General features: G+C 48.7%; 1 protein-coding gene across 1 annotated transcript in view; it reads right to left on the bottom strand.

Annotated features, from left to right (window-relative positions):
• Positions 1 to 25352, bottom strand: part of rgs11 (regulator of G protein signaling 11) — a 270546-nt gene that overhangs the window by 109568 nt on the left and 135626 nt on the right. Inside the window, 1 exon segment of the mRNA XM_086000849.1 lies at positions 23246 to 23327. Within this exon segment, the coding sequence (XP_085856975.1) occupies positions 23246 to 23327 (82 nt within the window).

The raw sequence follows: 25352 nt of genomic DNA, 5'->3' as shown, positions 1-25352 counted from the left end.
TCCAGAGAACGCATGGCACTTGGCTGTGACAAAAGAACTGTCAGTCATCCAGAATGTATGGGTTTGCCCGACAGTCCTGGAAAAATGAAGGGGCCATTGAACTTGAACTTATTAGAAAGCCACTCTAATATGCAAAAGCACTTCTCACCTCCATCTCAGAAGAGAAGCAGAACAATGAACCCACTAGCCTCAGCCAGCCGAAGAGGAGCCAGTTTTTCCCCAACACAAAGACTGAAAGATATGTCCCACACACGGCCATTAATCCAATCACGGAATACTCATGGGTCCGATGATGACCCATCACTGATTAAGCACCGGAGTGCTTAAAAACAAAAGGATTTTAAAGATTGGCGGGAAAGATAGGGGTAGCCAGACTCCTATAAAGATAAGTCCTTTTCCACCATTCTTTCTCTCTCTTGCTCCACCAAGATCGACCTAACAAGAAGTACCAGAGGAAGAAGCCGCTGAGCGGAGCAATCGAGACCGACTGTGTGTGGTGGTAAGCATGGTCTCGAGTGTCCCAAGCCGGTAACCAGATATCCCAGGCAAGCTGGGTGAGGTGTAAGGGGCTCAGGGTTTTCCTCAGAAGTGAAGTTTTTGGGCTATTCTGGGGTGGGAGCTTCGTTTGGTTCAGCCAGGCAAAGGGGCTTATGCGACTGGGTAATTCGTTGGTAGGGGTGGAATTAGAGTCCACCATAGCAACAAGGGAATTACTGCTTGTTATAGTCCCCAGTTTTGTACTGTATGTATGTTGTTTGTAACCTGGATTTTATTCTCCACGTAGATAGTGATTTCGTTTAGTAATGCATGTTTTAGCCAGTGTATATTAGACCAAATAAATATAAGTATGATTTTTCACCGAAGCATTCCTGTCCGTGACTTATTTCATTTACACTCCGAATAATAATTCCCGGGTATAGAACTTTTGTAAGGCAGGGGCGATTCGAACCGTCCAACTAGCAATTGGGCTAGGATCAAAAACCGCTTACATCTCTTGGCGACCAGTGGCAGGACCTGGGTTAAAGGAGTGTAAATCAGTCATAGACAGCGCTTCTGGAGAAAGATCCCAAATGGAGGAAAGAATTTCTTCATATGTGTTTAAGAAGGTTAACGTCACTAAGAAGTGGGTGCTAGGCTTGTTGCGTGCTGAGCGTCCGGTGGACGCAGCGGCAGAATGGACGGAGGGCAAGGAGCATAGGCGCAGCTTTGAAAAGGCGATATGGCTCGTCTGTCTACAAAGACAAGTGCAACTGCTAGATAAGCAGGTGGCTAAGTTAGAGGCTGAGCTCAGGGAGTCCGAGGCACAGTCAGACGCAAGGGCTGTAGTAGGGAGCAGGTTATGCACGGAGCTAAGGGATGAGAAGTAGGGAAGAATAAGCCAGGAGGAAACCTTCCATAACCATAAGGGGTTCCTGCAATGCCAGGTAACTGAGACAAAGGGGAATGAGAGGGTGGTTAGGGAGGAGAACGCTCGCTTGTTGAGTGAGGTAAAGGTGCTGGGAGAGCAGTTGAAGGATATTCAGGTGGCATACAGAGTCGCCAGCACTGGAGGGTTTGATAAGGTTAATCATGGTCCTTGCCATGAGCAGATCCAGAATTTGACCGATGCTCTATCTAAGGCCAAAGGGATGGTCTGCTTGGTAGCTCCGGGAATGGCCCAGGTAGATGAGGAAGAGCAGGAGGGAGATAAGGAGGACTGTGAGGCAGAGGAGAACACTCGACCACCGCCCGAAGTGCCAGGACCAGGACCCATGTGCCCTGTCCGGCAGCGGAAATACGGTGCGCCTGTAGACGGTCAAGCGCAAGGACCACTGCAGAGTGACTTCGTGGTACCGTATATCACCCCTCAGCTGCAGGCAATGGTCTCTAACCTGACCAAACTGACCAGCAAAGGGGGCCCATCTGTCCATTTTACGGATGTGGAGCAGGTGGGGGGGATCAATAATTGCAACGAAGCTGAGACAGCCAAATTACCTTTATTTTCCCTGGATAGTAGGTTGTACCAGTCGCTCTCAGCGGGTAGCAAGAGGGGGCAGGGTACGTTAGAGGGGATAAAGGATGACATCCTAGAGGCTATGGGCCTCAATGATGGAAGTCCCTTCTCCTGAGTGTAAAGGACACTGCAGTCAGCGGGGGAGGCACCGCAGGCTTTTGCGGACAGGCTTTGGCCCGTCTACCAGAGTGCCTGTGCGGGGGAGCCCGACCGGGCGCAGCTGCAGTGGGAGCCTAGGGCTCATTGGCTGAGGACCCTGGTGGCGAACAGCCTGCCCAGGATCAAGGCCGAAGCAGAGGGGTGGTTCGATTCCAGGGGTCCCCAGACCACGAAGAGAATGTGATCCAGCAGTTAACTCTCTCTTTTAAGAATGGCAGGGGTGAGGATGACAAACCAAAGGGCAGAGTACACGAGTTAAAGCCTAGTGGAGACAACGTTAGAAGAGAGTGGCACCAGGAAGAGGGTAGCTCAGGGAAGAAGCAAGGTTGTTATAGGTGCGGGAGTAAAGGGCACTGGAGGAAAGACTGCCCAGTCTCTGACAAAAGGAGCGGGAAAGGGGATCCTCCAGCACCAGTGCAGAAAGCCACAGCTGTGGCAGGAAGCAGCACTGATCCATTCGCGGTATTAGTGGCTGCTCTCCGCGCAGTCTTTCCAGCAGGGCAGAGTAGGGTGGATGCGGCAGCGGGCAGCGTGCTCCCATCCGCCCCGAACAATCCCGACCCATGACTAGGGGCTTCTCAGCCCGTTTACCTGTGCCCACTAAGTTATGATGCTTGGAAGAGACCGTGCGTGAAGATCGGGGTGGAGAAGGTGCAAGGGACCTATCTGCTGGACACTGGAGCTTCAAGCACCATTGTTTAGGCGGATAACCCGACCACATCACCTCTATTGAGCGGGGTCCCATATAACTTAGTAGGGTTCACCGGGAACGAACAGGCTGGGTCTTTCTCCATCCCGCTAGCCATCGATCTGGGCACACTCAATACGGAGTGGAAATGTGTCCTGATGCGGTGGGAGTGGGAGGGAATAGGCATTTTGGGGGCAGACTTCATATTGGCCCACAAGGTATTGGTGGATTTCCGGAATCACTGATTTTGGGGGGCAGTATGCACGGGAAAGGAGGAGGTGGTAGTTATACCAGGGAAGCAAGGCAAGGGAACCGTGTGTACGATGAAGCCCAAGGGTAGTTATGACCTTGAACTTTTGGTCACTTCTAACCCGGCGGAGTACATAGCGGATGTGCTAGCCAACCTCGCGGCATTCGCTACACACAAGCACGACTGTGGGAGGGGTAACGGGGTGGAGGTCAGAGTAGAAGGGGACCCCATGGCCCGACCACAGAAACAGTATAACTTCCCCAGAGAGGCAGAGGTGGATTTAGAGACGGCATTGGGATCACTGGTTGAGCAGGGTGTGTTGAGACCCATAGTGACCCATGTGAACTCTCCGATTTGGCCGGTTAGGAAACCGGACAATTCGTGGAGAGCCACTGTGAACTATCGGGCTCTTAACAAGAACATCCCAGCCTGTGCCCCCACCGTCGTAGACGTAGCCGACCTGATCGGGAGTATCCCAGCATTCGCAAAAACATTCACTGTGCTGGACATTTCGAACGGATTCTGGTCTATCCCTCTCAAAAGGGAGGACCAGTATAAGTTCGCATTCACTTTCCAGGGTCAGCAGTACACATGGTCCTGCCTTCCCCAAGGGTTTCTATTTAATAACAGTCCTTCTATTTTCCACCAATGTATGGCCAACTGTTTAAAAGGGTTCAGCAGAGCGCAGCAGCTTGTGCAGTACGTGGACGACCTGCTTTTGTTCTCCAATGAGGGGGAGGAGGATGGCCCACTGCTGGCTGTTAAAGGAAGCTGGGTTCAAGATTAATCCCAAGAAAGCACAGATCGGCCAGCAGGAAGTAAAATTCCTCAGGCTGACCGAGCGTGCTGGGGAAAGGGCCATCGATGAGGCGAGGAGGAAGGCGGCACAGGAGCTACCTGCCCTGACCACGGTAATGGGGGGGAAGATCCTTCCTGGGACTCACGGGGTACTGCAGGGATTTCATAGCGGACTATGCCGCTATGGCAGCTCCTCTACTGCGGCTCCTCCACAAGGGAGTGGGCTGAGGACTGCATGGCAGCTTTTAGTCATCTGAAGAGAGATCTGCAGACCGCACCGGCTTTAGGAGCGACTGATGAGGGAAAGGAGTTCTTTTTGGAGGTAGCTGCCACAGGGGACAGTTTGAGCGCAGTGCTGCTCCAGGAGCGGCATGGCAAGCTGAGGCCTGTGGTATACTCATCAAGAAACCTCACAGATGTAGAGAGGGGGTACTCCAATTGTGAGAGGCACCTGCTTGCCACACATTGGGCAGTGAGGAGATCACAAATCTTCATGGGGGCATCCCCGATAACTCTCTTAACCCATCATATGCCCACTCAGATGCTTCTGGATGAGAGGATAAAGGACGGCATGCATTGCTCGCTGAACTTTATTGCTCTCTCAGATGAATTGGAGTGTGAAAGGCCTCTGTGAGGGGTATGGGATGTAGGCAGTGTTTCGGGCTGGGATCCATCCCACAGGCCGCGAGATCTATGTAGACGGGTCCAGTACAGTGGTGGCCAGGAGTACAGTGGTGGCCAGGGAGCGACTCACTGGATGCGGGATTTTTGATCCCAATGCAGGCATTGCCAAGACCATTAAACTCCCGAGCACTATGAGCGCCCAGCACACTGAACTGTTGGTGGTGGTGTGTGTGGTTACCCACCCCGAAGAATTCCCTACTCCCTACACGATTTGCTCGGACAGCCTGTTCACTTGCAATTCGTGTACAGAATATTTAGCCATTTGGTCTTGTCGCGGGTTCACATCTGCAGACGGGAAACCCCTAGCAACCAAGCCATTGTTGCGGCAGATCATAACATCGATAGGAACCCAGGGGGATTTCTATATCCACAAAGTCAAGGCCCATTCTAAGACAGAACCTTGTGCGGAGGGCAATCAGCAGGCCGACGTGCTGGCCAAAGAGGGTGCTCGAACGGGCACGTTTTGGGATCCATATGGATCGAGTCTGGTAGCAGCGATCAGAGACAGAGGTGGGACCCAAGGGAGTGCAGGGGTAGCATTGGCCCCAGACCTAAAGATGGTCCAGGCACAGGATCCCACCCTAAAGACTGTTCTGGAGACGCTGGCCAAGGGAAATAAGGTAGAGGGTCCATACGGAGTGGCAGGTATTACGGTAAAGGAAGGGATGGTTTTCACAGGGGAACAGTGGGTAGTTCCGCAGCAGCAATGGAGAGAATTCCTTCAGTTGGCCCACGAGGATCCAGGAGCGGGGCACCCCGGGCCGGAGACCACCCGGCAACAGGTGGAACAGGCAGGGTAGTGGCCGCAACTGAGGGAGGACGTCGGCAACTTCTGCGCGGATTGCTTGGTGTATGCTGCAAACAACCCTGACCCCCAGAAAAGGAAGGTATCCATGGGACACAGTAGGAGAGTGGAGGGACCATGGCAGTCCATACAGGTCGATTATATCGGACTGCTGCCCACTGCACAGGGGGGTTACAAGTACTGCCTGGTCCTGGTGGATGTGTTCTCTAAATGGGTAGAAGCCTTCCCATGCCGAACAGCCACAGCTTTGGGGACCGCAAGAATTCTAGTGAGAGAAGTGTTCTCTAGATGGGGGCTACCACAGTATGTGGAGTCCGATCAGGGGAGTCACTTCACAGGGGCAGTCATGCAGGCGTCTCCGAAGATGCTAGGTATAGAGGGTAAATGGCACGTTGCACGCAACCCGCAGTCATCGGGGATTGTGGAGCGGATAAATAGGACCATCAAGGAAAGGTTATGGAAGGAGATGGGAGACTCGCCTAGAAAATGGGCGGAGGTCTTGCCGTTAGTTCTGATGGGGGTCCGAGCCAGCCCGTCTAGAAGCACAGGGTATTCCCGCATGAGCTCGTGACTGGCAGGGTCATGAGAATGCCCAGCCATGTACTGGCCAGTTGAGAGAGGTGAACCGGGACAGGTTTGTTAAGAATTTGCTTGAGCATCGCAGACTGATCCATTGGCAAGCTGCCAGCAACATGGGGAAGCAACATCGTAGAAATCGTTTATTGCTTGAGCCTCAGAGGCACCACGAGTGGAAGGTCGGAGATCAAGTAAAGGTTAGAAACTTCACCAGGGTAGGGACTTTTGAACCGCTATACATGGGACCGTACAGTATCGTGGATAGGGCAAGTCCAATGGTATATGCGGTCAAAATGCCCCGACGCACGAAGTGGTTCCATATCAATCAGTGCAAGCTTTTCAACCCTGGGGAAAGAGCTGATAAGAGGAGGAAACAGCAGGGAGTGGTGAGCTGCGCTACAGGTGTGGGTCTTCAGCCCATAATCTGGGACTGTGAGGAGCCCACAGAGGGACCAGTCGTTCCGCCTGTGGGGGCAGGAGTGAGAAGGAGTGCCAGGATCCCACGGCCGAGGGTGCCATGGATGCCTCCTTACACACCGGTGAACAAAGGAAGCCGGAGTCGTAAGAGGCCCAGGGTCGAGGAGACCTAGTGTGGCCACCCGGAGACGGGTGGCGCTGTACATAACTTCTTTCTCTCCTATCTGTTGCCTTAGCTTGTCTGTATAGTTTGGATTTACATGTATGCTGTGGATACCAAATGTAATCGTGTGAAGCTGCGTCTGGAAAGGTGAGGCATCGCCCAAGGACAATGTTGCATTCTGTGTGTTTTCAGGGAATGCCTAAGAACAAGATGAAGTCAGCCATGGTAGTCTTGATCGTCATGATTGAAGCCAGCACGAGTCACAGGGGCGACACCGAGGAATCGGTTGTCTTCGGCTGCACCGGCGGAGATGGACCGATCATGACCACTGGAGGTGGCTCGAAGGATGGGGTCAGCGTCTATCTCCACGAGGGAAGGTGGCCTGGATGGCTGGGGTTGAATTCCACCTGGTATTCCAGCCATGACAATGGTGAAGCGTCCATCCCATGCCCGAGAATAGGGGTTACCACCTCCGGGGTTAGGGTAACAGAGGGTAAACAGGTGTGCCTTAGCTATAGAGGACACATTCCAGTGGGAAGGTGGTGGTTGCTCAGGAAACTGAGCGCAGATACAGGGGACCAGATAGCTGACTGGGAAAGACTAAGTAATGATATGTACCGGACGATCACGGGTTCTTAGGGAGGAGTGAATGTGTGTTGGGATAAGTGGTGGGAATCCGAGAAAGGGATTTATGTGTGTATGTGGGGGGTCGGAAAAGATCTGCCCAGCGGGTGTGTCGATTGCGTTTAGCAGGCGATGGCAGGACGCCGGGGGTGGGATCGGAGTGTGGACTCCTGTGTGATCCCAAAACCCCCGAACACCATCAACGCCACAGAGCTCATCTCATATACCAGGAAGCCCCTGCTCAGAGCCCCGACGGTACAGACGACTGTAGATGGGTGTCCCACCACCACCAGGGGTCCAGGGAATGGGTTGGTGTTAATCCCTACTGACAAAGCGTTGTTTCAGAACGTGCACTACGTCATGGCATCCATGATCCTTAACCTGACTGAAGTCCATCTGCCTGTGTGGTGTCCAAGGAAGACGGAGAAGCTTTATGAAGCTCTGTTAAAAGCGATGTTTCAGGAATTTTATGAACTGGACTATGGAAATGTAGAGAAAGAACAGCTTTATAACCTGAATGTTGGGGATAGTGTGGGGTCCGGGAGGCAGAGAAGAGGGACCTGGAACAATGTAGCCACAGCGTTCGGTACAGGAACGGGTATTGTTAATAGTATGGATGATGCACAACTCCAGATGCAGATTACTGGGTTAAAGAACCAACTGCATAAGATTCTAGGGGAAGAGAATACAGTGGTGGGTTCAGAGCTTCATGAGGACCAGGCAATGACCGTTCATTTAAAGGAGATCATTGTGGAGCTGGAGAGGCACGCAAAAACTGTTAATGATTTGATACGGGAGGACAGGAACGCCTCGGAGCAGGCTGCACGAAATGAGGTGTGTGTGTTGTATGGAGCATGGTTGCTGGGCGAGGGCCGCAGTAACCTGGAGGACCTGAGACAAGGTTGCGTCCCTTCATGGTTAAGCAACAAGCATCTTGCCGTGCTGCACCCGTATAGCAATTCGTTGAGCCCATGCCAGCTTCGTTTAGCCTCTGAAGCCTACCCTGTCCCTGTAGATTGTGGGTGGTCCAACCATACAGTGATGGGAATTGTAGTGAGGATGCGGGTAATGGGCAGATCGTCCCGGCCAGCACCGGTATACAGGGTTGAGAATATCGGGGTCATTCGTGGATGAGTGCACGTTCGTTTTAAAGCGGTCCCGCCGTATGTCATAAAGTGGGAGCATGCTATGACAGGCACTGACCTCTCCGGCTACTGTGTCCCCAGCATTTGAATGCTTTTGCGCGACCAGAATGTGGGTTTGCTTCTGCAGGCGCGGAACCCATTAACTGCACCATGGAAGTGATGGCACCAGATCACGTACCTCCACAGGTAGCATACGTAGGGAATGGGACATACCGTGTCACCACAAGTGCGCTCCGCTACCCGTACAGCCAGGACATGTGGTGTCCGGTGAGCAAGAGCAGGTTTTGCTTCAAACCCAAGGCTGAGAGCGAATTACTCCCATCCCCGAACCCTCGACCATTCGCCTCACTGTAAACAACACCTTCATGCGTCCCCAGGACTATGTGGAGCATTTCGGGTACCCGATTCCTTTTCTGCCGGAACACCTCACTAAGTTAATAAAGACCGTTGAGCTCTCCCAGAAACATTTTTACACTTTAGAGAAAGAGACAGTAGAAGTGGGGGAGGAGATCGATGGAATTGTCTCGCCACCATGGTGGGACATCGGTCTGAGAATAGAGATTCCTCCCTGGATCCGCATCTGTTCCCATGCATTAGTTATCATACAATTGTTGCTTGTAAGCTACTTGTTTTACACCAGCTGCAGGCGATGGAGCCAGATGCTCCGAGCGCGGTGGCAAGGGGTGTTAGATCGATCCGGAAATGTGTAATTGATTTGTGTTGATGATGGTTTCTACCTGCCAAAACTTGTAATGTACTAAAGTTCTGTAACCAAGTGTATTGTATTCTGGTTATAGTTTTACACTCTGTATTGCGTGATGTGCGCTGTTGCATTTTTGTAATGTGTTACCACCTGTCAATGCTGTACTGTGTGATGTGCGCGGTGACTTTTTGTTAACGTCCTGTGGATCTTATTAATGTTCTGTATTTTGACTTGAAGTTTTTCGGTGGGAATTGGAACCCAGCCGTTTGAATGTGTTAAGAAGCCGTTTCGCTGATGTTTTGACTCGGTAGAAGGGAACTATGACATGCAGTAAGGGGTACAGTTCTGGGGTTTAAAACGTAAAAACAGGGAAACAGCTTCACTTGTGGGAGACTTTGGCCTTTGCTCTCTCGTCGAGTGATGCTTTGTGGAAAGAAAAGCATCGCACAGGGGACTGAAGAGATGGCAAAGTCTCTGTTTGAAGAATGGACTCAGTCGAGAATAATTTGTGGACTTTATGGGATTTTTCTGAGGGCATTTTCCCTGTGGTGGGATTGCCCTGTGCAGATGCGTGGGGGACTGGTTTGTTAAAACTCCAGAGAACGCATGGCACTTGGCTGTGACAAAAGAACCGTCAGTCATCCAGAATGTATGGGTTCGCCCGACAGTCCTGGAAATAGGAAGGGGGCCATTGAACTTGAACTTATTAGACAACCACGCTAATATGCAAAAGCACTTCTCACCTCCATCTCAGAAGAGAAGCAGAACAATGAACCCACCAGCCTCAGCCAGCCGAAGAGGAGCCAGTTTTTCCCCAACACAAAGACTGAAAGATATGTCCCAGACTTAGGGCTATTAATCCAATTACGGAATACTCATGGGTCCGATGATGACCCATCACTGATTAAGCACCGGAGTGCTTAAAAACAAAAGGATTTTAAAGATTGGTGGGAAAGGTAGGGGTAGCCAGACTCCTATAAAGATAGATCCTTTTCCAGCATTCTTTCTCTCTCTTGCTCCACCAAGATCAACCTAACAAGGAGTACCAGAGGAAGAAGCCTCTGAGCGAAGCGATCGAGACCGACTGTGTGTGGTGGTAAGCATAGTCTCGAGTGTCCCAAGTTGGTAACCAGATATCCCAGGCAAGCTGGGTGAGGTGTAAGGGGCTCAGGGTTTTTCTCAGAAGTGAAGCTTTTGGGCTATTCTGGGGTGGGAGCTTCGTTTGGTTCAGCCAGGAGAAGGGGCCTATGCGACTGGGTAAATCGTTGGTAGGGGTGGAATTAGAGTCCACCATAGCAACAAGGGAATTGGTGCTTGTTATAGTCCCCAGTTGTGTACTGCATGTATGTTGTTTGTAACCTGGATTTTATTCTCCACAGAGACAGTGATTTCGTTTAGCAGTGCATGTTTTAGCCAGTGTATGTTAGACCAAATAAATATAAGTACGATTTTTCACTGAAACATTCCTGTCCGTGACTTATTTCATTTACACTCTGAATAATAATTCCCGGGTATAGAACTTTCGTAAGGCAGGGGCGATTCGAACCATCCGTCTAGCAATTGGGCTAGGATTAAAACCGCTTACATTCCACAGGTTCACTACTCTCTGGGTGAAGAAATTCCTCCTCATCTCTGTCCTAAATGGCTTACCCCTTATCTTTAGACTGTGACCCATGGTTCTGGGCTCCCCCGCCATCGGGAACATCCTTCCTGCATCTAGTCTGTCTAGTTCTGTTAGAACTTTATACGTTTCAATGAGATCTCCTCTCATTCTTCTAAACTCCAGCGAATATAAGCCCAATCGACCCAATCTCTCCTCATACATCATTCCTGCCATCCCAGGTATCAGTCTGGTGAATCTTCACTGCATGCCCTCCATGGCAAGAACATCCTTCCTCAGATATGGTGACCAAAACTTCACACAATACTCAAGGTGTGGTCTCACCAAGGCACTGTACAACTGCAGCAAGACATCCTTGCTCCTGTACTCGAATCCTCTCGTTATGAAGGCCAACATACCATTTGCCTTCTTAACCGCCTGCTGCATCTGCATGCTTACCTTCAGCGACTGGTGCACAAGGACACCCAGGTCTCATTGCACTTCCCCTTCTCCCAATCTATTGCCATTCAGATAATAATCTGTCTTCCTGTTTTTGCCAACAAAGTGGATAACCTCGCATTTATCCATATACTGCATCTGCCATGGATCTGCCCAATCACCCAACCTGTCCAAATCATACTGAAGTTTCTCGGCATTCTCCTCACAGCACACACGCCCACCGAGCTTTGTCTCATCTGCAAACTTGGAGATATTACATCTAGTTCCCTCGTCTAGATCATTAATATATATTGTGAATAGCTGGGGTCCTAGCACCGATCCCTGCGGTACCCAACTAGTCACTGCCTGCCACTCGGAAAAAGACCCGTTTATTCCAACTCTTTGCTTCCTGTCTGCCAACCAGTTCTCTATCCAAGTCAGTACCTTACCCCCAATCCCATGTGCTTTAACTTTGCACGCTAATCTCTTATGCGGGACCTTATCGAAAGCCTTCTGAAAGTCCAAATACACCACTAATGTCATTAAAAAGTTATTCTTGTCCATGTTTTATGTTCCACACTTCCATTCCATTAAAACAATCCATTCAATGTTATGAGTGCGATGCACACAGATGGTGGGATTGAGATGGGACTTGTTCAGAATGTGTGAGCATGACTGGGGTGTGAGGCAGCGAGCAGCATAAACAATGATTTTGAGTTGTTTTGAACATTAATACTGTTATTCAGAAATAAATATACTGACTTGATTAACATGAAATATTTTTTCTACTCCTCAAAATACTCAAGGAATCAATTTTAAAGTTAAATTGCTGAATTACTTTTACTGTCTTTTCTGACAGATTGTGCAAACCTAGAACAAAGAATCATTCAGTTCTTTAACTTTGCTCACATCAGAACTGAGAACCTACCCCTCGCGCCACCAATTATCTCCTTAATTCTCCTGAAGGCACTGACTCGGGCTGGGACGTGGTAGCATCTGGACAGACCCCGGCAACTCTTTCCCGTGACCATTCCTGGATAGTAATTTGAGTTTAGAGGGCACTAGACAGCAAGCAGGATTTGGGACCTTGGCTGAATCCCCCGACCCCCACTCCCGCACCACTCCCAGCTCAAGAGCCAACCAGTGTTCCGACTGCTGCTCTGCCTGAGATCAGCGGAAATGGGACCTGCAACCTTGTGTACAATGGCTTGTATCTTCATCGAATAAGCCAGCTAGGGAGCTGGGCACAACAGAGCAATTCTAATTTTCCTCTCCAGGAAAGGATCTGAAAGGTCAGAATAGTAGTGGGAAACAACCTGGTTTTGTACAGAGATTTATAATTATAATTAGGACATTTTTCACTGGTGCTGAGACAGTTAAGAGGTGACCTCAGAGATCAGATTGTGAAGGGTTATTAGCGTGAAACCAACTGTCATTGCTTGGAGAGACAGTAATGAGAGGGCACACATTTAAGAATTAGAAAGAGAATGAAAGAGGAGGTTAGGAAAGGTTTATTTACACTGACTATAGTTAGAATGTATAATAAGAATCATAGAATGTTACAGCTAAATAAAACAGGCTGTTGGGCCCTTCAAGTCTGTGTCAGTATATTTCTCCAAATGTACCAACTAATTTAATCCCCTTGCATGATTCGCTCCCCATTTAAATTCAGTTAATTAAATAAATCTGGAATAAAAAGCTTGCATCAGTAATGGTGACCATGAAACTACCGGATTGTCATAAAAACCCATCTGGTATCTTTCTAATGTCCTTTCTTCAGGGAAGGAAATCTGCCGTCCTTACCAGGTCTGGCCTATAGGTCACTCCAGACCCACAGCAATGTGGTTGACTCTTAACTGCTCTCTGAAATGGCCTAGTAAGCCACTCAACTGTACTTCAATTCAATTCAATTCAATTAAATTTGTCATATATGCAGCAGACGTGTGTACTGCACAATGAAATGTTGATTTTTACGAGTCTTCCCAACATTGGAATAAATATGGCATAACAATGATAAAATACTAATAGAAATACAGTAATAATAAAAAAAGTAATAAATAATAATAAATTATTTGTTCATGAGTCTTATGGCCTAGGGGTAAAAGCTGTTTCGAAACCTGCTGGTACGAGGCCGTAACATACCGCTATGGAAAACAAGAAGAATAAAAACAGTTGACCCTGCAAAGTCCTCCTCACTAACATCCGAGGAGTCTGGACTTGTGCCAAAATTGGGAGAGCTGCCCCACACACCAGTCAAACAACAGCCTGACATAGTTATACTCTTAGAATCATACCTTTCAGCCAATGTCCCAGACTCCTCCATCACCATCCCTGGGTATGTCCTGTCCCACCGGCAGGACAGACCCACCAGGGGTGGCAGCACAGTGGTATACAGTCGGGAGGGAGTGGCCCTGGGAGTCCTCAACATCGACTCTGGTCCCCAAGTCTCAAGGCATCAGGTCAAGCATGGGCAAGGAAACCTCCTGCTGATTACCACCTACCGCCCTCCCTCAGTTGATGAACATCACTTGGAAGAAGAATGTACCCTGGGTCCATCACCAAGAGTGGCTCTGGAGCACCAATACTGACCGAGATGGCTGAGTGCCACACAAGTGCCAGGCAATGACCATCTCCAACAAAAGTAAGTCTAACCACCTCCCCTTGACATCCAATGGCATTACCATCGCCAAATCCCCCGCCATCAACATTCTGGGGTCACTATTGACCAGAAACTTAACTGATTAGCCATTTTTCACTCTTTCACAGGAGAGATTCACTTCTGAAATGACTCCTAGCACCTATTCCAGCTACAATGCACTTCCCCTTTAAGAGGTCCAGGCTGCCTTTAAGTAGCGCTGGTGACTTGCGATATCGGGCCCTCTGCTGATGTATGCAAATAATGAACAACACGGGGAGCGTTGGCTGCACGTAGCAATCATTGAAAACAGCAGCAGCATGAATGTGACGAGCTGCTCCAATTTAACCCCCATGAACTTTGCTGCAACAACAGCTTGTGGCAATAAATTCCACATTCAAGCCACTCTTGGTGTAAAGATATTGGGTGCAACTTTCAGAAGCCCTTTGCCACCAGCTGGGTGGGTGAATGATTTTCCATCCATTGTTATGGATGTAACTTTAACTCCCCCTGCCTAGCGGAAACCGGGTGGGGGGCAGTTAAAATGAAGTCAGTCACTTACCCACACTGATCCCACTGCCTTCCTGATGTGTCCTGATCTTAACCTGCTCTTTTGAGCAGGCGAGCGGGACACCCACAGGAAGGAAGTGGTTTCTTCTTTAAATATGCAGATCGGAGCCCGATGATGTAATTGGGACCTACCTGCAATATTAGTTGGAAACCTGAACAGGGCAGCAGTGACGGAATTGCTGACAGGCCAGACCTGCCGGGAGGCGGATCGTGGGTGAGAAGAGATCCAGGCAGCTAAGTTTGAATAATTAATTTTAGCTTTCCTTGTGGGCCAGGAGGAGCAGGTGGTCTTCTCCGGGCCTCACAAGAAAAGCTTCGGCTTGGGCTACCCCCATCTCCCCAGAAAGCCCCTCTCCCGATCACGAGCAGAAAGCCCCTCCCCCGATCACGAGCTGAAAGCCCCGATCACGAGCAGAAAGCCCCTCTCCCGATCACGAGCAGAAAGCCCCTCTCCCGATCACGAACAGAGAGCCCCTCCCCCGATCACGAGCAGAAAGCCCCTCCCCCGATCACGAGCAGAGCCACTCCCCCGATCACGAGCAGAGCCCCTCCCCCGATCACGAGCAGAGCCCCTCCCCCGATCACGAGCAGAAAGCCCCTCTCCCGATCACGAGCAGAAAGCCCCTCCCCCGATCATGAGCAGAGAGCCCATCCCCCGATCAAGAGCAGAGCCCCTCCCCCGATCATGAGCAGAGCCCCTCCCCCGATCATGAGCAGAGAGCCCCTCTCCCGATCACGAGCAGAGAGCCCCCTCCCGATCACGAGCAGAGAGCCCCCTCCCGATCACGAGCAGAGAGCCCCTCCCCCGATCACGAGCAGAGAGCCCCTCCCCCGGTCACTAGCAGAAAGCCCCTCTCCCGATCACTAGCAGAAAGCCCCTCCCCCGATCATTAGCAGAAATCCCCTCCCCCGATCACGAGCAGAGCCCCTCCCCCGATCACGAGCAGAAAGCCCCTCCCCCGATCATTAGCAGAAATCCCCTCCCCCGAACACGAGCAGAGCCCCTCCCCCGATCACGAGCAGAGCCCCTCCCCCGATCACGAGCAGAAAGCCCCTCTCCCGATCACGAGCAGAAAGCCCCTCTCCCGATCACGAGCAGAGCCCCTCCCCCGATCACGAGCAGAAAGCCTCTCTCCCGATCACGAGCAGAAAGCCCCTCTCCCGATCACGAGCAGAAAGCCCCTCCCCCGATCATTAGCAAAAATCCCCTCCCCCGATCACGAGCAGAGCCCCTCCCCCGCTCACGAGCAGAAAGCCCCTCTCCCGATAACGAGCAGAAAGCCTCTCCCCCGATCACGAGCAGAGAGCCCCTCCCCTGATCACGAGCAGAGAGCCCCTCCCCCGATCACGAGCAGAGCCCCTCTCCCAATCACGAGCAGAGAGCCCCTCCCCTGATCACGAGCAGAGAGCCCCTCCCCTGATCATGAGCAGAGAGCCCCTCCCCCGATCACGAGCACAAAGCCCCTCCCCCGAGCATTAGAACAAATGAGCAGAACTTTGAGGCGTCGGCTCTGATTTTAAAGTGGGCACGAACTCTATCGGAGAACCTGGGTGCAGCCCTCTGTCTCAGTGCAGTCATATTTGGCACTCTTCCAGCAGTCCAATTGTGCAGTGTGTTACCTGCACACTCCTAGATTAAACTTCAAATGCAATGTGGCCATGGCTCCTTTAAATATCCCGGCTGAAAACGGGTCATCGCTGATGTCATCAGACCCGCACCATTTAATTGGGCTGGGTAATGCGCAGGGCGGTCTTAACAGCCCCTTTTAATGCAGAGTCGCTCTGAGGAGCGGCATGGAATCAGGAACGGGATCGTAACCTACCACGACGACCGCCCAGGTATGGAAAATTCCGGCCTCCGTATTCGCTGTCCGCTTTGGGAATCGCATGCTCCGTTCTCATCCCCGTTTTAAAATCCGAGTCGACACCTTGGGAAGTACTGCTCATTAATTCTAATCTCCCTTTTAATTCTTTCTGTGACCTATTGCTTCTCTAGTTTCTCTCCTAGCTCTCATCATACCTTCTCCAAGCTCACCTTGTCCACGAGACTCACCTCCTGCTCCCTCGACCCTATTCATCACTAAACTGCTGACCACCCAATTTCTTTTCCTGGCCCCCATGTTAGCTGATATTGTTAATGGTTCCCTCTCCTAGGTACTGTCCCCTCTCCTTCAAATCTGCTGACATCCCCCTCCTCCTCAAAAAACTCACCGTTCATTACACTGTCCTTGGAAACTACCGCCCCATATCCAACCTCCCTTTTCTCTCCAAAGTCCTTGAATGTGTTATTGCTATCTCTGATTTGTCACACTGCTTCTCCAACACACGGCAAAAATTTCCTCCAACTAAACATTGGGAAGACCGAAGCCCATGGCCGGAATTATTTCCCGTGGCAGTCAGCGGGCGTGATCGGTGGCGGGAAAGTGTTATTTTTCCCCATAGCAGGTCGAGATCCCGCTGCCACGTGCCTTTCCCAATGTTGGGTCTGTCAGCGCTGAGCAGGCCCGACCGGCAGCGGCAGGGGAGCTAATTAAAATGGTTAGCATCGAGCTGACAGATGCCTAACAGCCTATTTTCACTTAACTTTTCACTTTAACTTCATGACCATGGGATCCCTGTTGTGTGTAGACCACGGCTGTCAAGCTGAGGTGAGAGCTCAGTGGCCACTGCTCCAGCTGATTACTTGACCACTTCAAATGTACAGTAAAAGCTCCAACTTGACTGATACTGTATTCACTTTCCTCAGACAGAAGCTTTTTCTCAGTCCATTTCCAGCACACATTCTGCAGGCTTTCCACTTTCCGCTCTCCAACCACTTGCAACTCATTGGAAGAACTCGCTCACCATTGACAGAATGTTTCTGTCATCTCTACTTCACCTGCCATCTATTCCATCAACATGGGTGCCCTTTATACTCCCACCATGATCAGCCCCAACACCAGCAGCACCAACACCACCAATCTTCTCCACAATCACCTGACGTTGCACAGGACACAGGGCATCAGCACCCGACCACATTGCTGCCCGAGAGGCCATGGATAGGCTCACCATGGCCAGATTTACTTCACTTGACGTTGTACAACATGGCTGCCACATGATGCGTCAGGTTGGCACCACCCCATATCAACACCATAAAGCATCCCTACAATGACCAAGCCATTCCTTTCACACTCATCACCATTGCGGGGGGAAACTGTTATGTCTCACCATTCACTGCAACTCACTAAGCCACTTCCAAAGGTGCACACAAATCTGTACAAGAACGCAAAGTGTTGAAAATAAAGATTTCAATGTTTGACACCACATTAACAGAAACTTTACATAAACATGGCATAAAACACCCAAGTGCCCACCCTTGTGTGTTAGTTGGTATGATTGCACTAGGATGAGGGCGAGTGTGAGGGGTGGCTAGTGAGATGGGGAAGTGATAATGTAGATAGAGAGGGATGGGTGGAGGTGCAAGGTAAGTTGGTGTGAGTAAGGATGTGCAGGAGTAGGGTAGGGAAGGCAGAGTGATGGGAATGTGATGAGAGGCACAGCAGGATGAGGTTGAGTACAACCTTGTACTAATGTTTCGTGATCTACTGAAATCATTGAAATGTTTGTGGCACTGCACCCAGGTCCTCCTGACCATATCCCTGCTGGTGCCCTCCTCTGCAATGTGCAACCAGGCTGCGTTGATCTCCTGGGGAGGTCTCTTCCACCCATGGGAAGGGAAGAGGACCTCCCTGCATGCTGTGACTCCCTCCATAATCATATGGAGGGAGTCATGGGAGAGCCTGGGTGCAGCTCTGTACCTTTGTGCAGTGATCGTCAGTGTTTGCAGCACGTCAATGCTGTAGAACACAGACAGCACAAATGTCAAAATAAATTTGGATATGGTCACTTTAAGGAAACCGGCTGATGATGCATCATCAAATGACATCACCAGACCCACTTCCTCTAATTGGCCAGGAAACGCACTGGCCGGGCTTAACAAGCCCTATTCATTCATTTCACAAGGCAGGATGGAGCCAGCAGCAGGGTCGGGACCTGCCATGGGCTCGCCGAGGTGAGCAAAATCTCGGCCATTGTCTTTGGTCCCCGCCACAAACTCTGTCCCTCTCCCTGGCAACTGTCTGAGGCTGAGGCAGACCGTTTACAACCTTGGTGTCATAATTGACACCGAGATGAGCTTCCGAACACAGATCCACGACATCACTAAGATCGCCTCCTTCCACCTCTGTAACATCGCCCGTCTCTGGCCCTGTCTCAGCTCATCTGCTGCTGAAACCCTCTTCCATGTCTTTGTTACCTCTAGACTTGACTATTCCAACGCTCTCCTGGCTGGGCTCCCATCTTCCACCCTACATAAACTTGAGCTCATCCAGAACTCTGTTGCTCGTATCCTTACTCGCACCAAATCCCGTTCACCCATCACCCTTGTGCTTGCTGACCTACCTAAGCTCCTGGACTGGTAAGGCGCAAATTTTAAAGTTCTCATCATTATTTTCAAATCTCTCCATGCCCGCAACCCTCCCCATCTTTGTAGCCTCCTCCAGCCTTACAAGCTTTTGAGAGCTCTGTGTTCCTCCAATTCTGGCCTCTTGCATATCCCCAATTTTAATCACTCCATCATTGGTGGCTGCGCCTTCAGCTGCCTAGGCCCTAAGCTTGGGAATTCTCTCCCTAAACCTCTCTGTCTCTCTACCTCTCTCCTTTATTTAATGGGCTCAATGGCCAGTTTTTCTATGTTGTGACATTCTATGACTGTCAATATTCGCAGTAACAATTATGCAACGCTTATTCTTTGTTAATATATGGTACATTTTCTCTTTATTTGGTTTCTACTTACAAAGCTCTTACTGTATGAAACAATTGGAATGAGAGTGTGTTTCTTGTATACGTGGTTTCGGCAGGTATGAAATGTACTATTGTAATCCATTGTGCAATATAGCTAACGTGCTTCAAAGAAATAAAACAGAGAAAGGTTACTTACCAGTGCACAATCCAATGTGAATGTTACTTTGCCGATCTGTCTTCTTTCAATAAACATAAAAGCGGCAATGCTTTGGCTACTGTACTAAATTACAGATTCATCTATAACAGGGCCTAAGTTGCAGATTTATCTGGATATATCACTAATATTTTCTGTCAATCAATAAAAGCTTTAGCTTTCAGCATGAAAGCAGCTTACTTTGTTAGCTCCAGGGACAGCTCTATGTTTTTCTGCTCGCCCATTCAGGCCGTTAATCTGGTGGCTCTTGATCCATTACCGCCCAGTGGGCAATGTAACTTACTTAGCTGTGGATAAAAGCTGCTTTAATGTATTCAGTTTTTTTTGGCCTGAAACTAGGAAGCACTGTATTAAGGACATGACCCTCAGAAACCTTTATTCAGTTCTGTGAATCACCGTGGAGGAAACCATGAAGACATGGTGATGTCTATATTTTCTGCTCCTTTGCATCATCCCTGTTTCTAGGATTTGAAACGGGAGGTTAACAGATGCTGTGTTTTATGCAATAAAACATCTGTAGTGCCAGATATTTAATCAGTATACACTTTCCAATGTATGATGGGTTCAAAGTGGATTTTTTTTAAATCAACATATAGATTAATCTCTTCTTCCTTCAGTTAAGATAGTGGGGCTGATTTTTTTCCTTCAGGTATAAATCAATTCTAATTTAGTTTGCAATGCTTTAACATTCACCAGAATCTAAGGTGGAAATAGCACTCAATTCGCTGATCATTTGCATAATTATTCTCGACTCCAGATGCTAACTTGGATGGATCTAGGGATGACACAAGTAAAAATTGTGTGTAAGTGAAATTTGAAGGGATGGGGAAAATTAAAGTGCAGTGTCACAATGGAGGGGCAAAAACTTGTGGAGAATCTTAAAAGACATCTTAATGTATCAGCAACCATTGCCAAAGCTGAAAGGACAGGCGATTAAGAGGTGGCAGGGAAAACTGAACAGAAAGGGAACTCTATGTGCATGAGAATGAGTCTACAGACAAGTGAAAGAGGAGCTCGGCACATGACCCTTGGTTTGATGACTGCTGATGTTGAGGTGGTGCAGCAGGAGCTGCTTGTGGATCGGGTTGCCCTCTTTGCCACCCCACAGCACCAGCCTATAGATCAGTGCTGCAGCGTGCCTGCATGGAGGTGCAGTTTAGTTTCAGGCCATAGCTGACTGTCATGGTCGCAGTACATGCACAAATCCTGACGGCACATGGTACAGCTGGGCATCTACCTCTCTGCTGACACAGATCCCGGGAAGACTGGTCTCCAGCTCACTCACAAGGAAGATTGCCGAAATAGTCCAGGGCATCGTGGTGGACATGGCCAAAGACGTGACATTAGATATACTGGGGTAGTTCCCTTTGGAATGATGAGCATCCACCAACACAATTTCTGCCAAAGCAAGGTATTAACCTCTCTCTTACCAATCTCTACAGATTCAGAGGGCAGAGGGCAGGAACACTTTTCAGGCAGCCTGACCCAAATGGTACCCCTCCATTAGGCTCCTCCTCTTCCTCCGAACATGAGCTTGGCAGATCCCCATTGGCCAACCCAATAAAGGGAGCAGGGGCCAAAAAAAGAGATAAATAATGACAACTGGCATGAAGGCCCATGAAAACCTAAGCATCAACAGTAAAAAAAAACCCAGAAAAATGTCACAAGGAGGACCTTTTAAAGCTCTCGAATACTTATTTGAGAAATCTGTGTGCCTTTTACTCCTGGCCTGGGGGCCTGTCCAGGGCCTCTTTTACAGCAGATTTCCATGGGCGTGCTAAACAGTGCCCTTCCCCACCCTCTTTGTATAGTGTAATGGAGCTCCTGCCTGGAGCTTCAAATATCTGCTCCAGGCCCGACCAGACAATGTAATGGGGACCTCCCACGGAACTTGATTTCCGCGGGACGTCATGGCTGCTAAAGCCACACTTGTACCACAAATCAGGAGGTAACAACACAAAGGTTTGCTCCAGTGTCTTTACTCGGTGTCTGGACCAGTAGATGTCTTGCTGCCGTCATTTTTCGTATTTACAGATCTATTAAGTCTCTTATAAGATGCAAACCTCAATGATAAAAAAAATACACAAGCGATTTAAAATGCAAGAAACGCAGCCTGATAGAATGCTACAGAATGTCTCATTATAATATAATTGGACAGCAACCACATTGGCAATGGGCAGCTCCCCCCACTTGCAGGGCCTCTTATAAGATGCAAACTTGAGATAAAAGTATCTTTTGAATATATTTCTTTTTAAGAAACTCACACTGATAAAATTCTACAAAATATAGGCAATGGCCCTGAAATTCCATGGGATTTTCCCAATCTCCCATCGTAACTTCTGCAGGAGACTAGCGGAAGCCCCACAGAAACTGTGTGAATGGCTGAAAGCGGCCCTTTATGCCGTTTCCCTGGCAGTCACCTGCTGAAATTACGGTGGTTGATCAGGAGAGCCCCCACAAATTTCCAAGCCAGTGTCTTTTTAATGGTATTTACTCCTCTTGTTTCTTGGGTCGCCCACTGCCAGCTACTATTCCTAGTCAAGAGGGTGTCTTATGGGTTCCTTTGCCAATATTGTTCTGAAAAAAGTGCATAGCGTCAGCCTGCGCTAAACAGTCCTCATGGTGGGCCTCTGCTTGTCACTTGCCTACAGTGACAAGATTAAGATGTTGATCTCAATATACGCGGATTATTGCTGCAAATTTGCATTCGGTCACTGGCACAACATGTGCCACCACACTATCGTAGATATTAACTGGGACCTGGCTGGTTTTAACTACCGGACCTCATAATAATATAATTGGTGGGCTGTCCGTGCAATCACATTGGTAATGGGCAGCTCGCCCACTTTCAGAGCTGGAGTTCCAGTGGGCAACCTGCAGAGTCCTGCAGTACGTAGGCATGCGGTAAAAACAGCTGCATTTTTTATTTCATACAGAACAAGAGGAGATCAGGTCGAATTCACTAGGAAATTCACACAATGTGTTGCGGAATGGGGGAAATGGTGTTAAAAATTTAAATACAGCAACATTTCAATTTATGGGGATCAGCTCCTGTCTGCAAATAGAGCAAAATTTAAATCAACAGCAAAAGTTACCCGATTTATATTGTACAAATTAATGGCTAGGTGATGAGCCCCAGCATTCCAAATTTATTAGGGGAATTTAAAAAAATATATAGTTTACACCTTTTCTTGGGTTATGGTATACAGGTTACATTACATTTTACTTGCAGTTACAGAGTGAGTGTCCTACAGAGTTCAGTCCATTTTGTTAGCACTTGGCACGGCGGAGGTACAAAATTTGAATGTTTCCCTTAAAATGAGGGGGACGGGTTGAATTGGAATGGGCGAGGAGGGTGTTAATACATATCAAACCTCTTCAAATTCAAAGAAGCCACTGGCTTCTTGCTTTCATGGGAAAACAGATGGGATCACGGACTCCAAAAAAAAAAAATTAAAATCCCAGAACTACAAGTTATGAAACCAAGATTTGACTCATTAGAAAGGGTTCTCCTCTGCCTTTCTGCCCATTTAGTGGGGCTACTGGGGTGGAAAAGCTGGGGAACTCCTCATGCTAGATCCTTGTCTACTTTCACACCTAGTCCGGTTTTCTGATGTCACTTCTGCTGGAGACTGGAAGCACCCGCCCAGATAAAGGCACATTTAAATGAAGTGATAATACCGATGCCATATGCTGCATTTGCTGTCATTATTGTCTCAACAACGCTGGATGCTAAGGACACCAGAATAGAACAGCTGCAATTTTCCACACCCCCACCCTACTAACAAGCTCCCAAGAGCAAGTGGGAATGCCAGCCGTAATTCCACTGGAAAAACTTTGTCTGATCTACAACAGGTCAACCAACCAGGTGAAAGTCTCCCCCCTCCGCCCGCACACACTCGCACTAGTGATTCTGCTGGAGAGGAAAATCTCAGCCATCTAGCCACCATAAATCAGTAGCCTTCAAAATAACTTAATTGCTACTAAGTAATGTGACTTACTGGAGGTCTGTTGACTAGCCAATAGGCCTGCTCCTGGCAATCCAGTACAATACGGTCTGACTTTCTGCGTTGCTTAGCTGCCCTGTTGATTAACAGAGATAAGGAGAAATAAATCAATTTACCAGCTTGGCTGTACCTGAATACATAGGTTACATAGAATTTACAGCACAGAAACAGGCCATTCAGCCCAACCGGTCTGTACCGGTGTTTATGCTCCACTCGAATCTCCTCCCACCCTCCTTCATCTAACCCTATCAGCATATCTTTCTATTCCTTTCCCCGTCATGTACTTATCTAGCTTCCCCTTAAATGCATCTATGCTATTCGCCTCAACAACTCCATATGGTAGTAAGTTCCACATTCTAACTGCTCTCTGGGTAAAGGTGTTTCTCCTGAATTCCTTATTGAATTTATTAGAGTCCATTTTATATTTATGACCCCTAGTTTTGGATTCCCCTACAAGTGAAAACATCTTCTCTACGTCTACACTATCAAACCCCTTCATAATTTTCAAGACCTCTAGGAGGTCACCCCGCAGCCTTCACTTTTCTAGAGAAAAGAGCCCCAGCCTGTTCAGCCTTAAGTATATCCTCTCAGTTCTGGTATCATCCTTCTCCAGTGCCTCTATATCATTTTTGTAATATGGAGACCAGAACTGTGCACAGTACTCTATGTGTGGTCTAACCAAGGTTCTATATAATTTTAACATATCTTCTCTGTTTTTCAATTCTATTCCTCTAGAAATGAACCCCAATGCTTTGCTTGCATTTTTGATGGCCTTGTGAACCTGCATTGCTATGTTTAATGATTTGCAAATCTGTACCCCTAGATCCCTTTGCTGTGAGGAGGATGTCGTGAAACTCCAGTACGATTTGGACAGGTTGGGTGATTGGGCAGAAACATGGCAAATGCACTATAATGTGGGTAAATGTGAGGTTATCCACTTTGGTGGCAAAAACAGGAAGGCAGATTATTATTTGAATGGCAATAGATTGGGAGAAGGGGAAGTGCAAAGAGACCTGGGTGTTATTGTGCACCAGTCGCTGAAGGTAAGCATGCAGGTGCAGCAGGCGGTTAAGAAGGCAAATGGTATGCTGGCCTTCGTAGCAAGAGGGTTCGAGTACAGGAACAAGGATGTCTTGCTACAGTTGTACAGGGCCTTGGTGAGACCGCGCCTTGAGTATTGTGTGCAGTTTTGGTCACCTTACCCGAGGAAGGACGTTCTTGCCATGGAGGGAGTGCAGCGAAGATTCACCAGGCTGATACCTGGGATGGCAGGAATGACATATGAAGAGAGATTGTGTCGATTGGGCTTATACTCACTGGAGTTTAGAAGATTGAGAGGGGATCTCATCGAAACCTATAAAATTCTGTCAGGTCTGGACAGACTAGATGCAGGAAGGATGTTTCGGATGGCTGGGGAGTCCAGAACCAGGGGTCATAGTCTAAGGATAAGGGGTAAGCCATTTAGGACTGAAATGAGGAGGAACTTCTTCACCCAGAGAGTGGTGAACCTGTGGAATTCTCTGCCACAGAGGGCGGTGGAGGCCAGTTCATTAAATATATTCAAGAAAGAGTTGGATATATTTCTTGAGGCTAAAGGGATCTGGGGAGAAGGCAGGGACAGGGTACTGAATTTGGATGATCAGCCATGATCTCATTGAATGGCAGAGCAGGCTCGAAGTGCCGAATGGCCTACTCCTGCTCCTATCTTCTATGTTTCTATGTTACCCCATTTAGACTCTTATTTTCCAAGGAGTATGTGGCCTCCTTTATTCCTCCTACTAAAATATACCACCTCACACTTATCTATATTGAAATCAATTTGCAATTTACACGCCCATTCTGCAAGTTTATTAACATCTTCTTGTATTTTGTCGCAGTCTTCTTCAGTATTAACTATACCCCCAATTTGGTGTCATCTGCAAATTTTTAATTTGTACTTCTGATTCCCGATTCCAAATCGTTTATGTAAATGGTGAACAGTGGTCCCGGCACTGATCCCTGTGGAACATCACTTCCCACCTTTTGCCAGTTTGAGTAAATACCTTTAACCCCTACTTTCTGCTTTCTGTTTTGTAGCCAGCTTGCTATCCATTCTGCTACT

Source organism: Somniosus microcephalus, chromosome 11, assembly GCF_052327205.1.
Source record: "Somniosus microcephalus isolate GS21.2 chromosome 11, FLI_Smic_1.0, whole genome shotgun sequence".
Taxonomy (NCBI): Eukaryota; Metazoa; Chordata; class Chondrichthyes; order Squaliformes; family Somniosidae; genus Somniosus; species Somniosus microcephalus.
The sequence above is the reverse complement of the archived record's forward strand: the minus strand, read 5'-3'. Positions and strand labels throughout refer to the sequence as shown.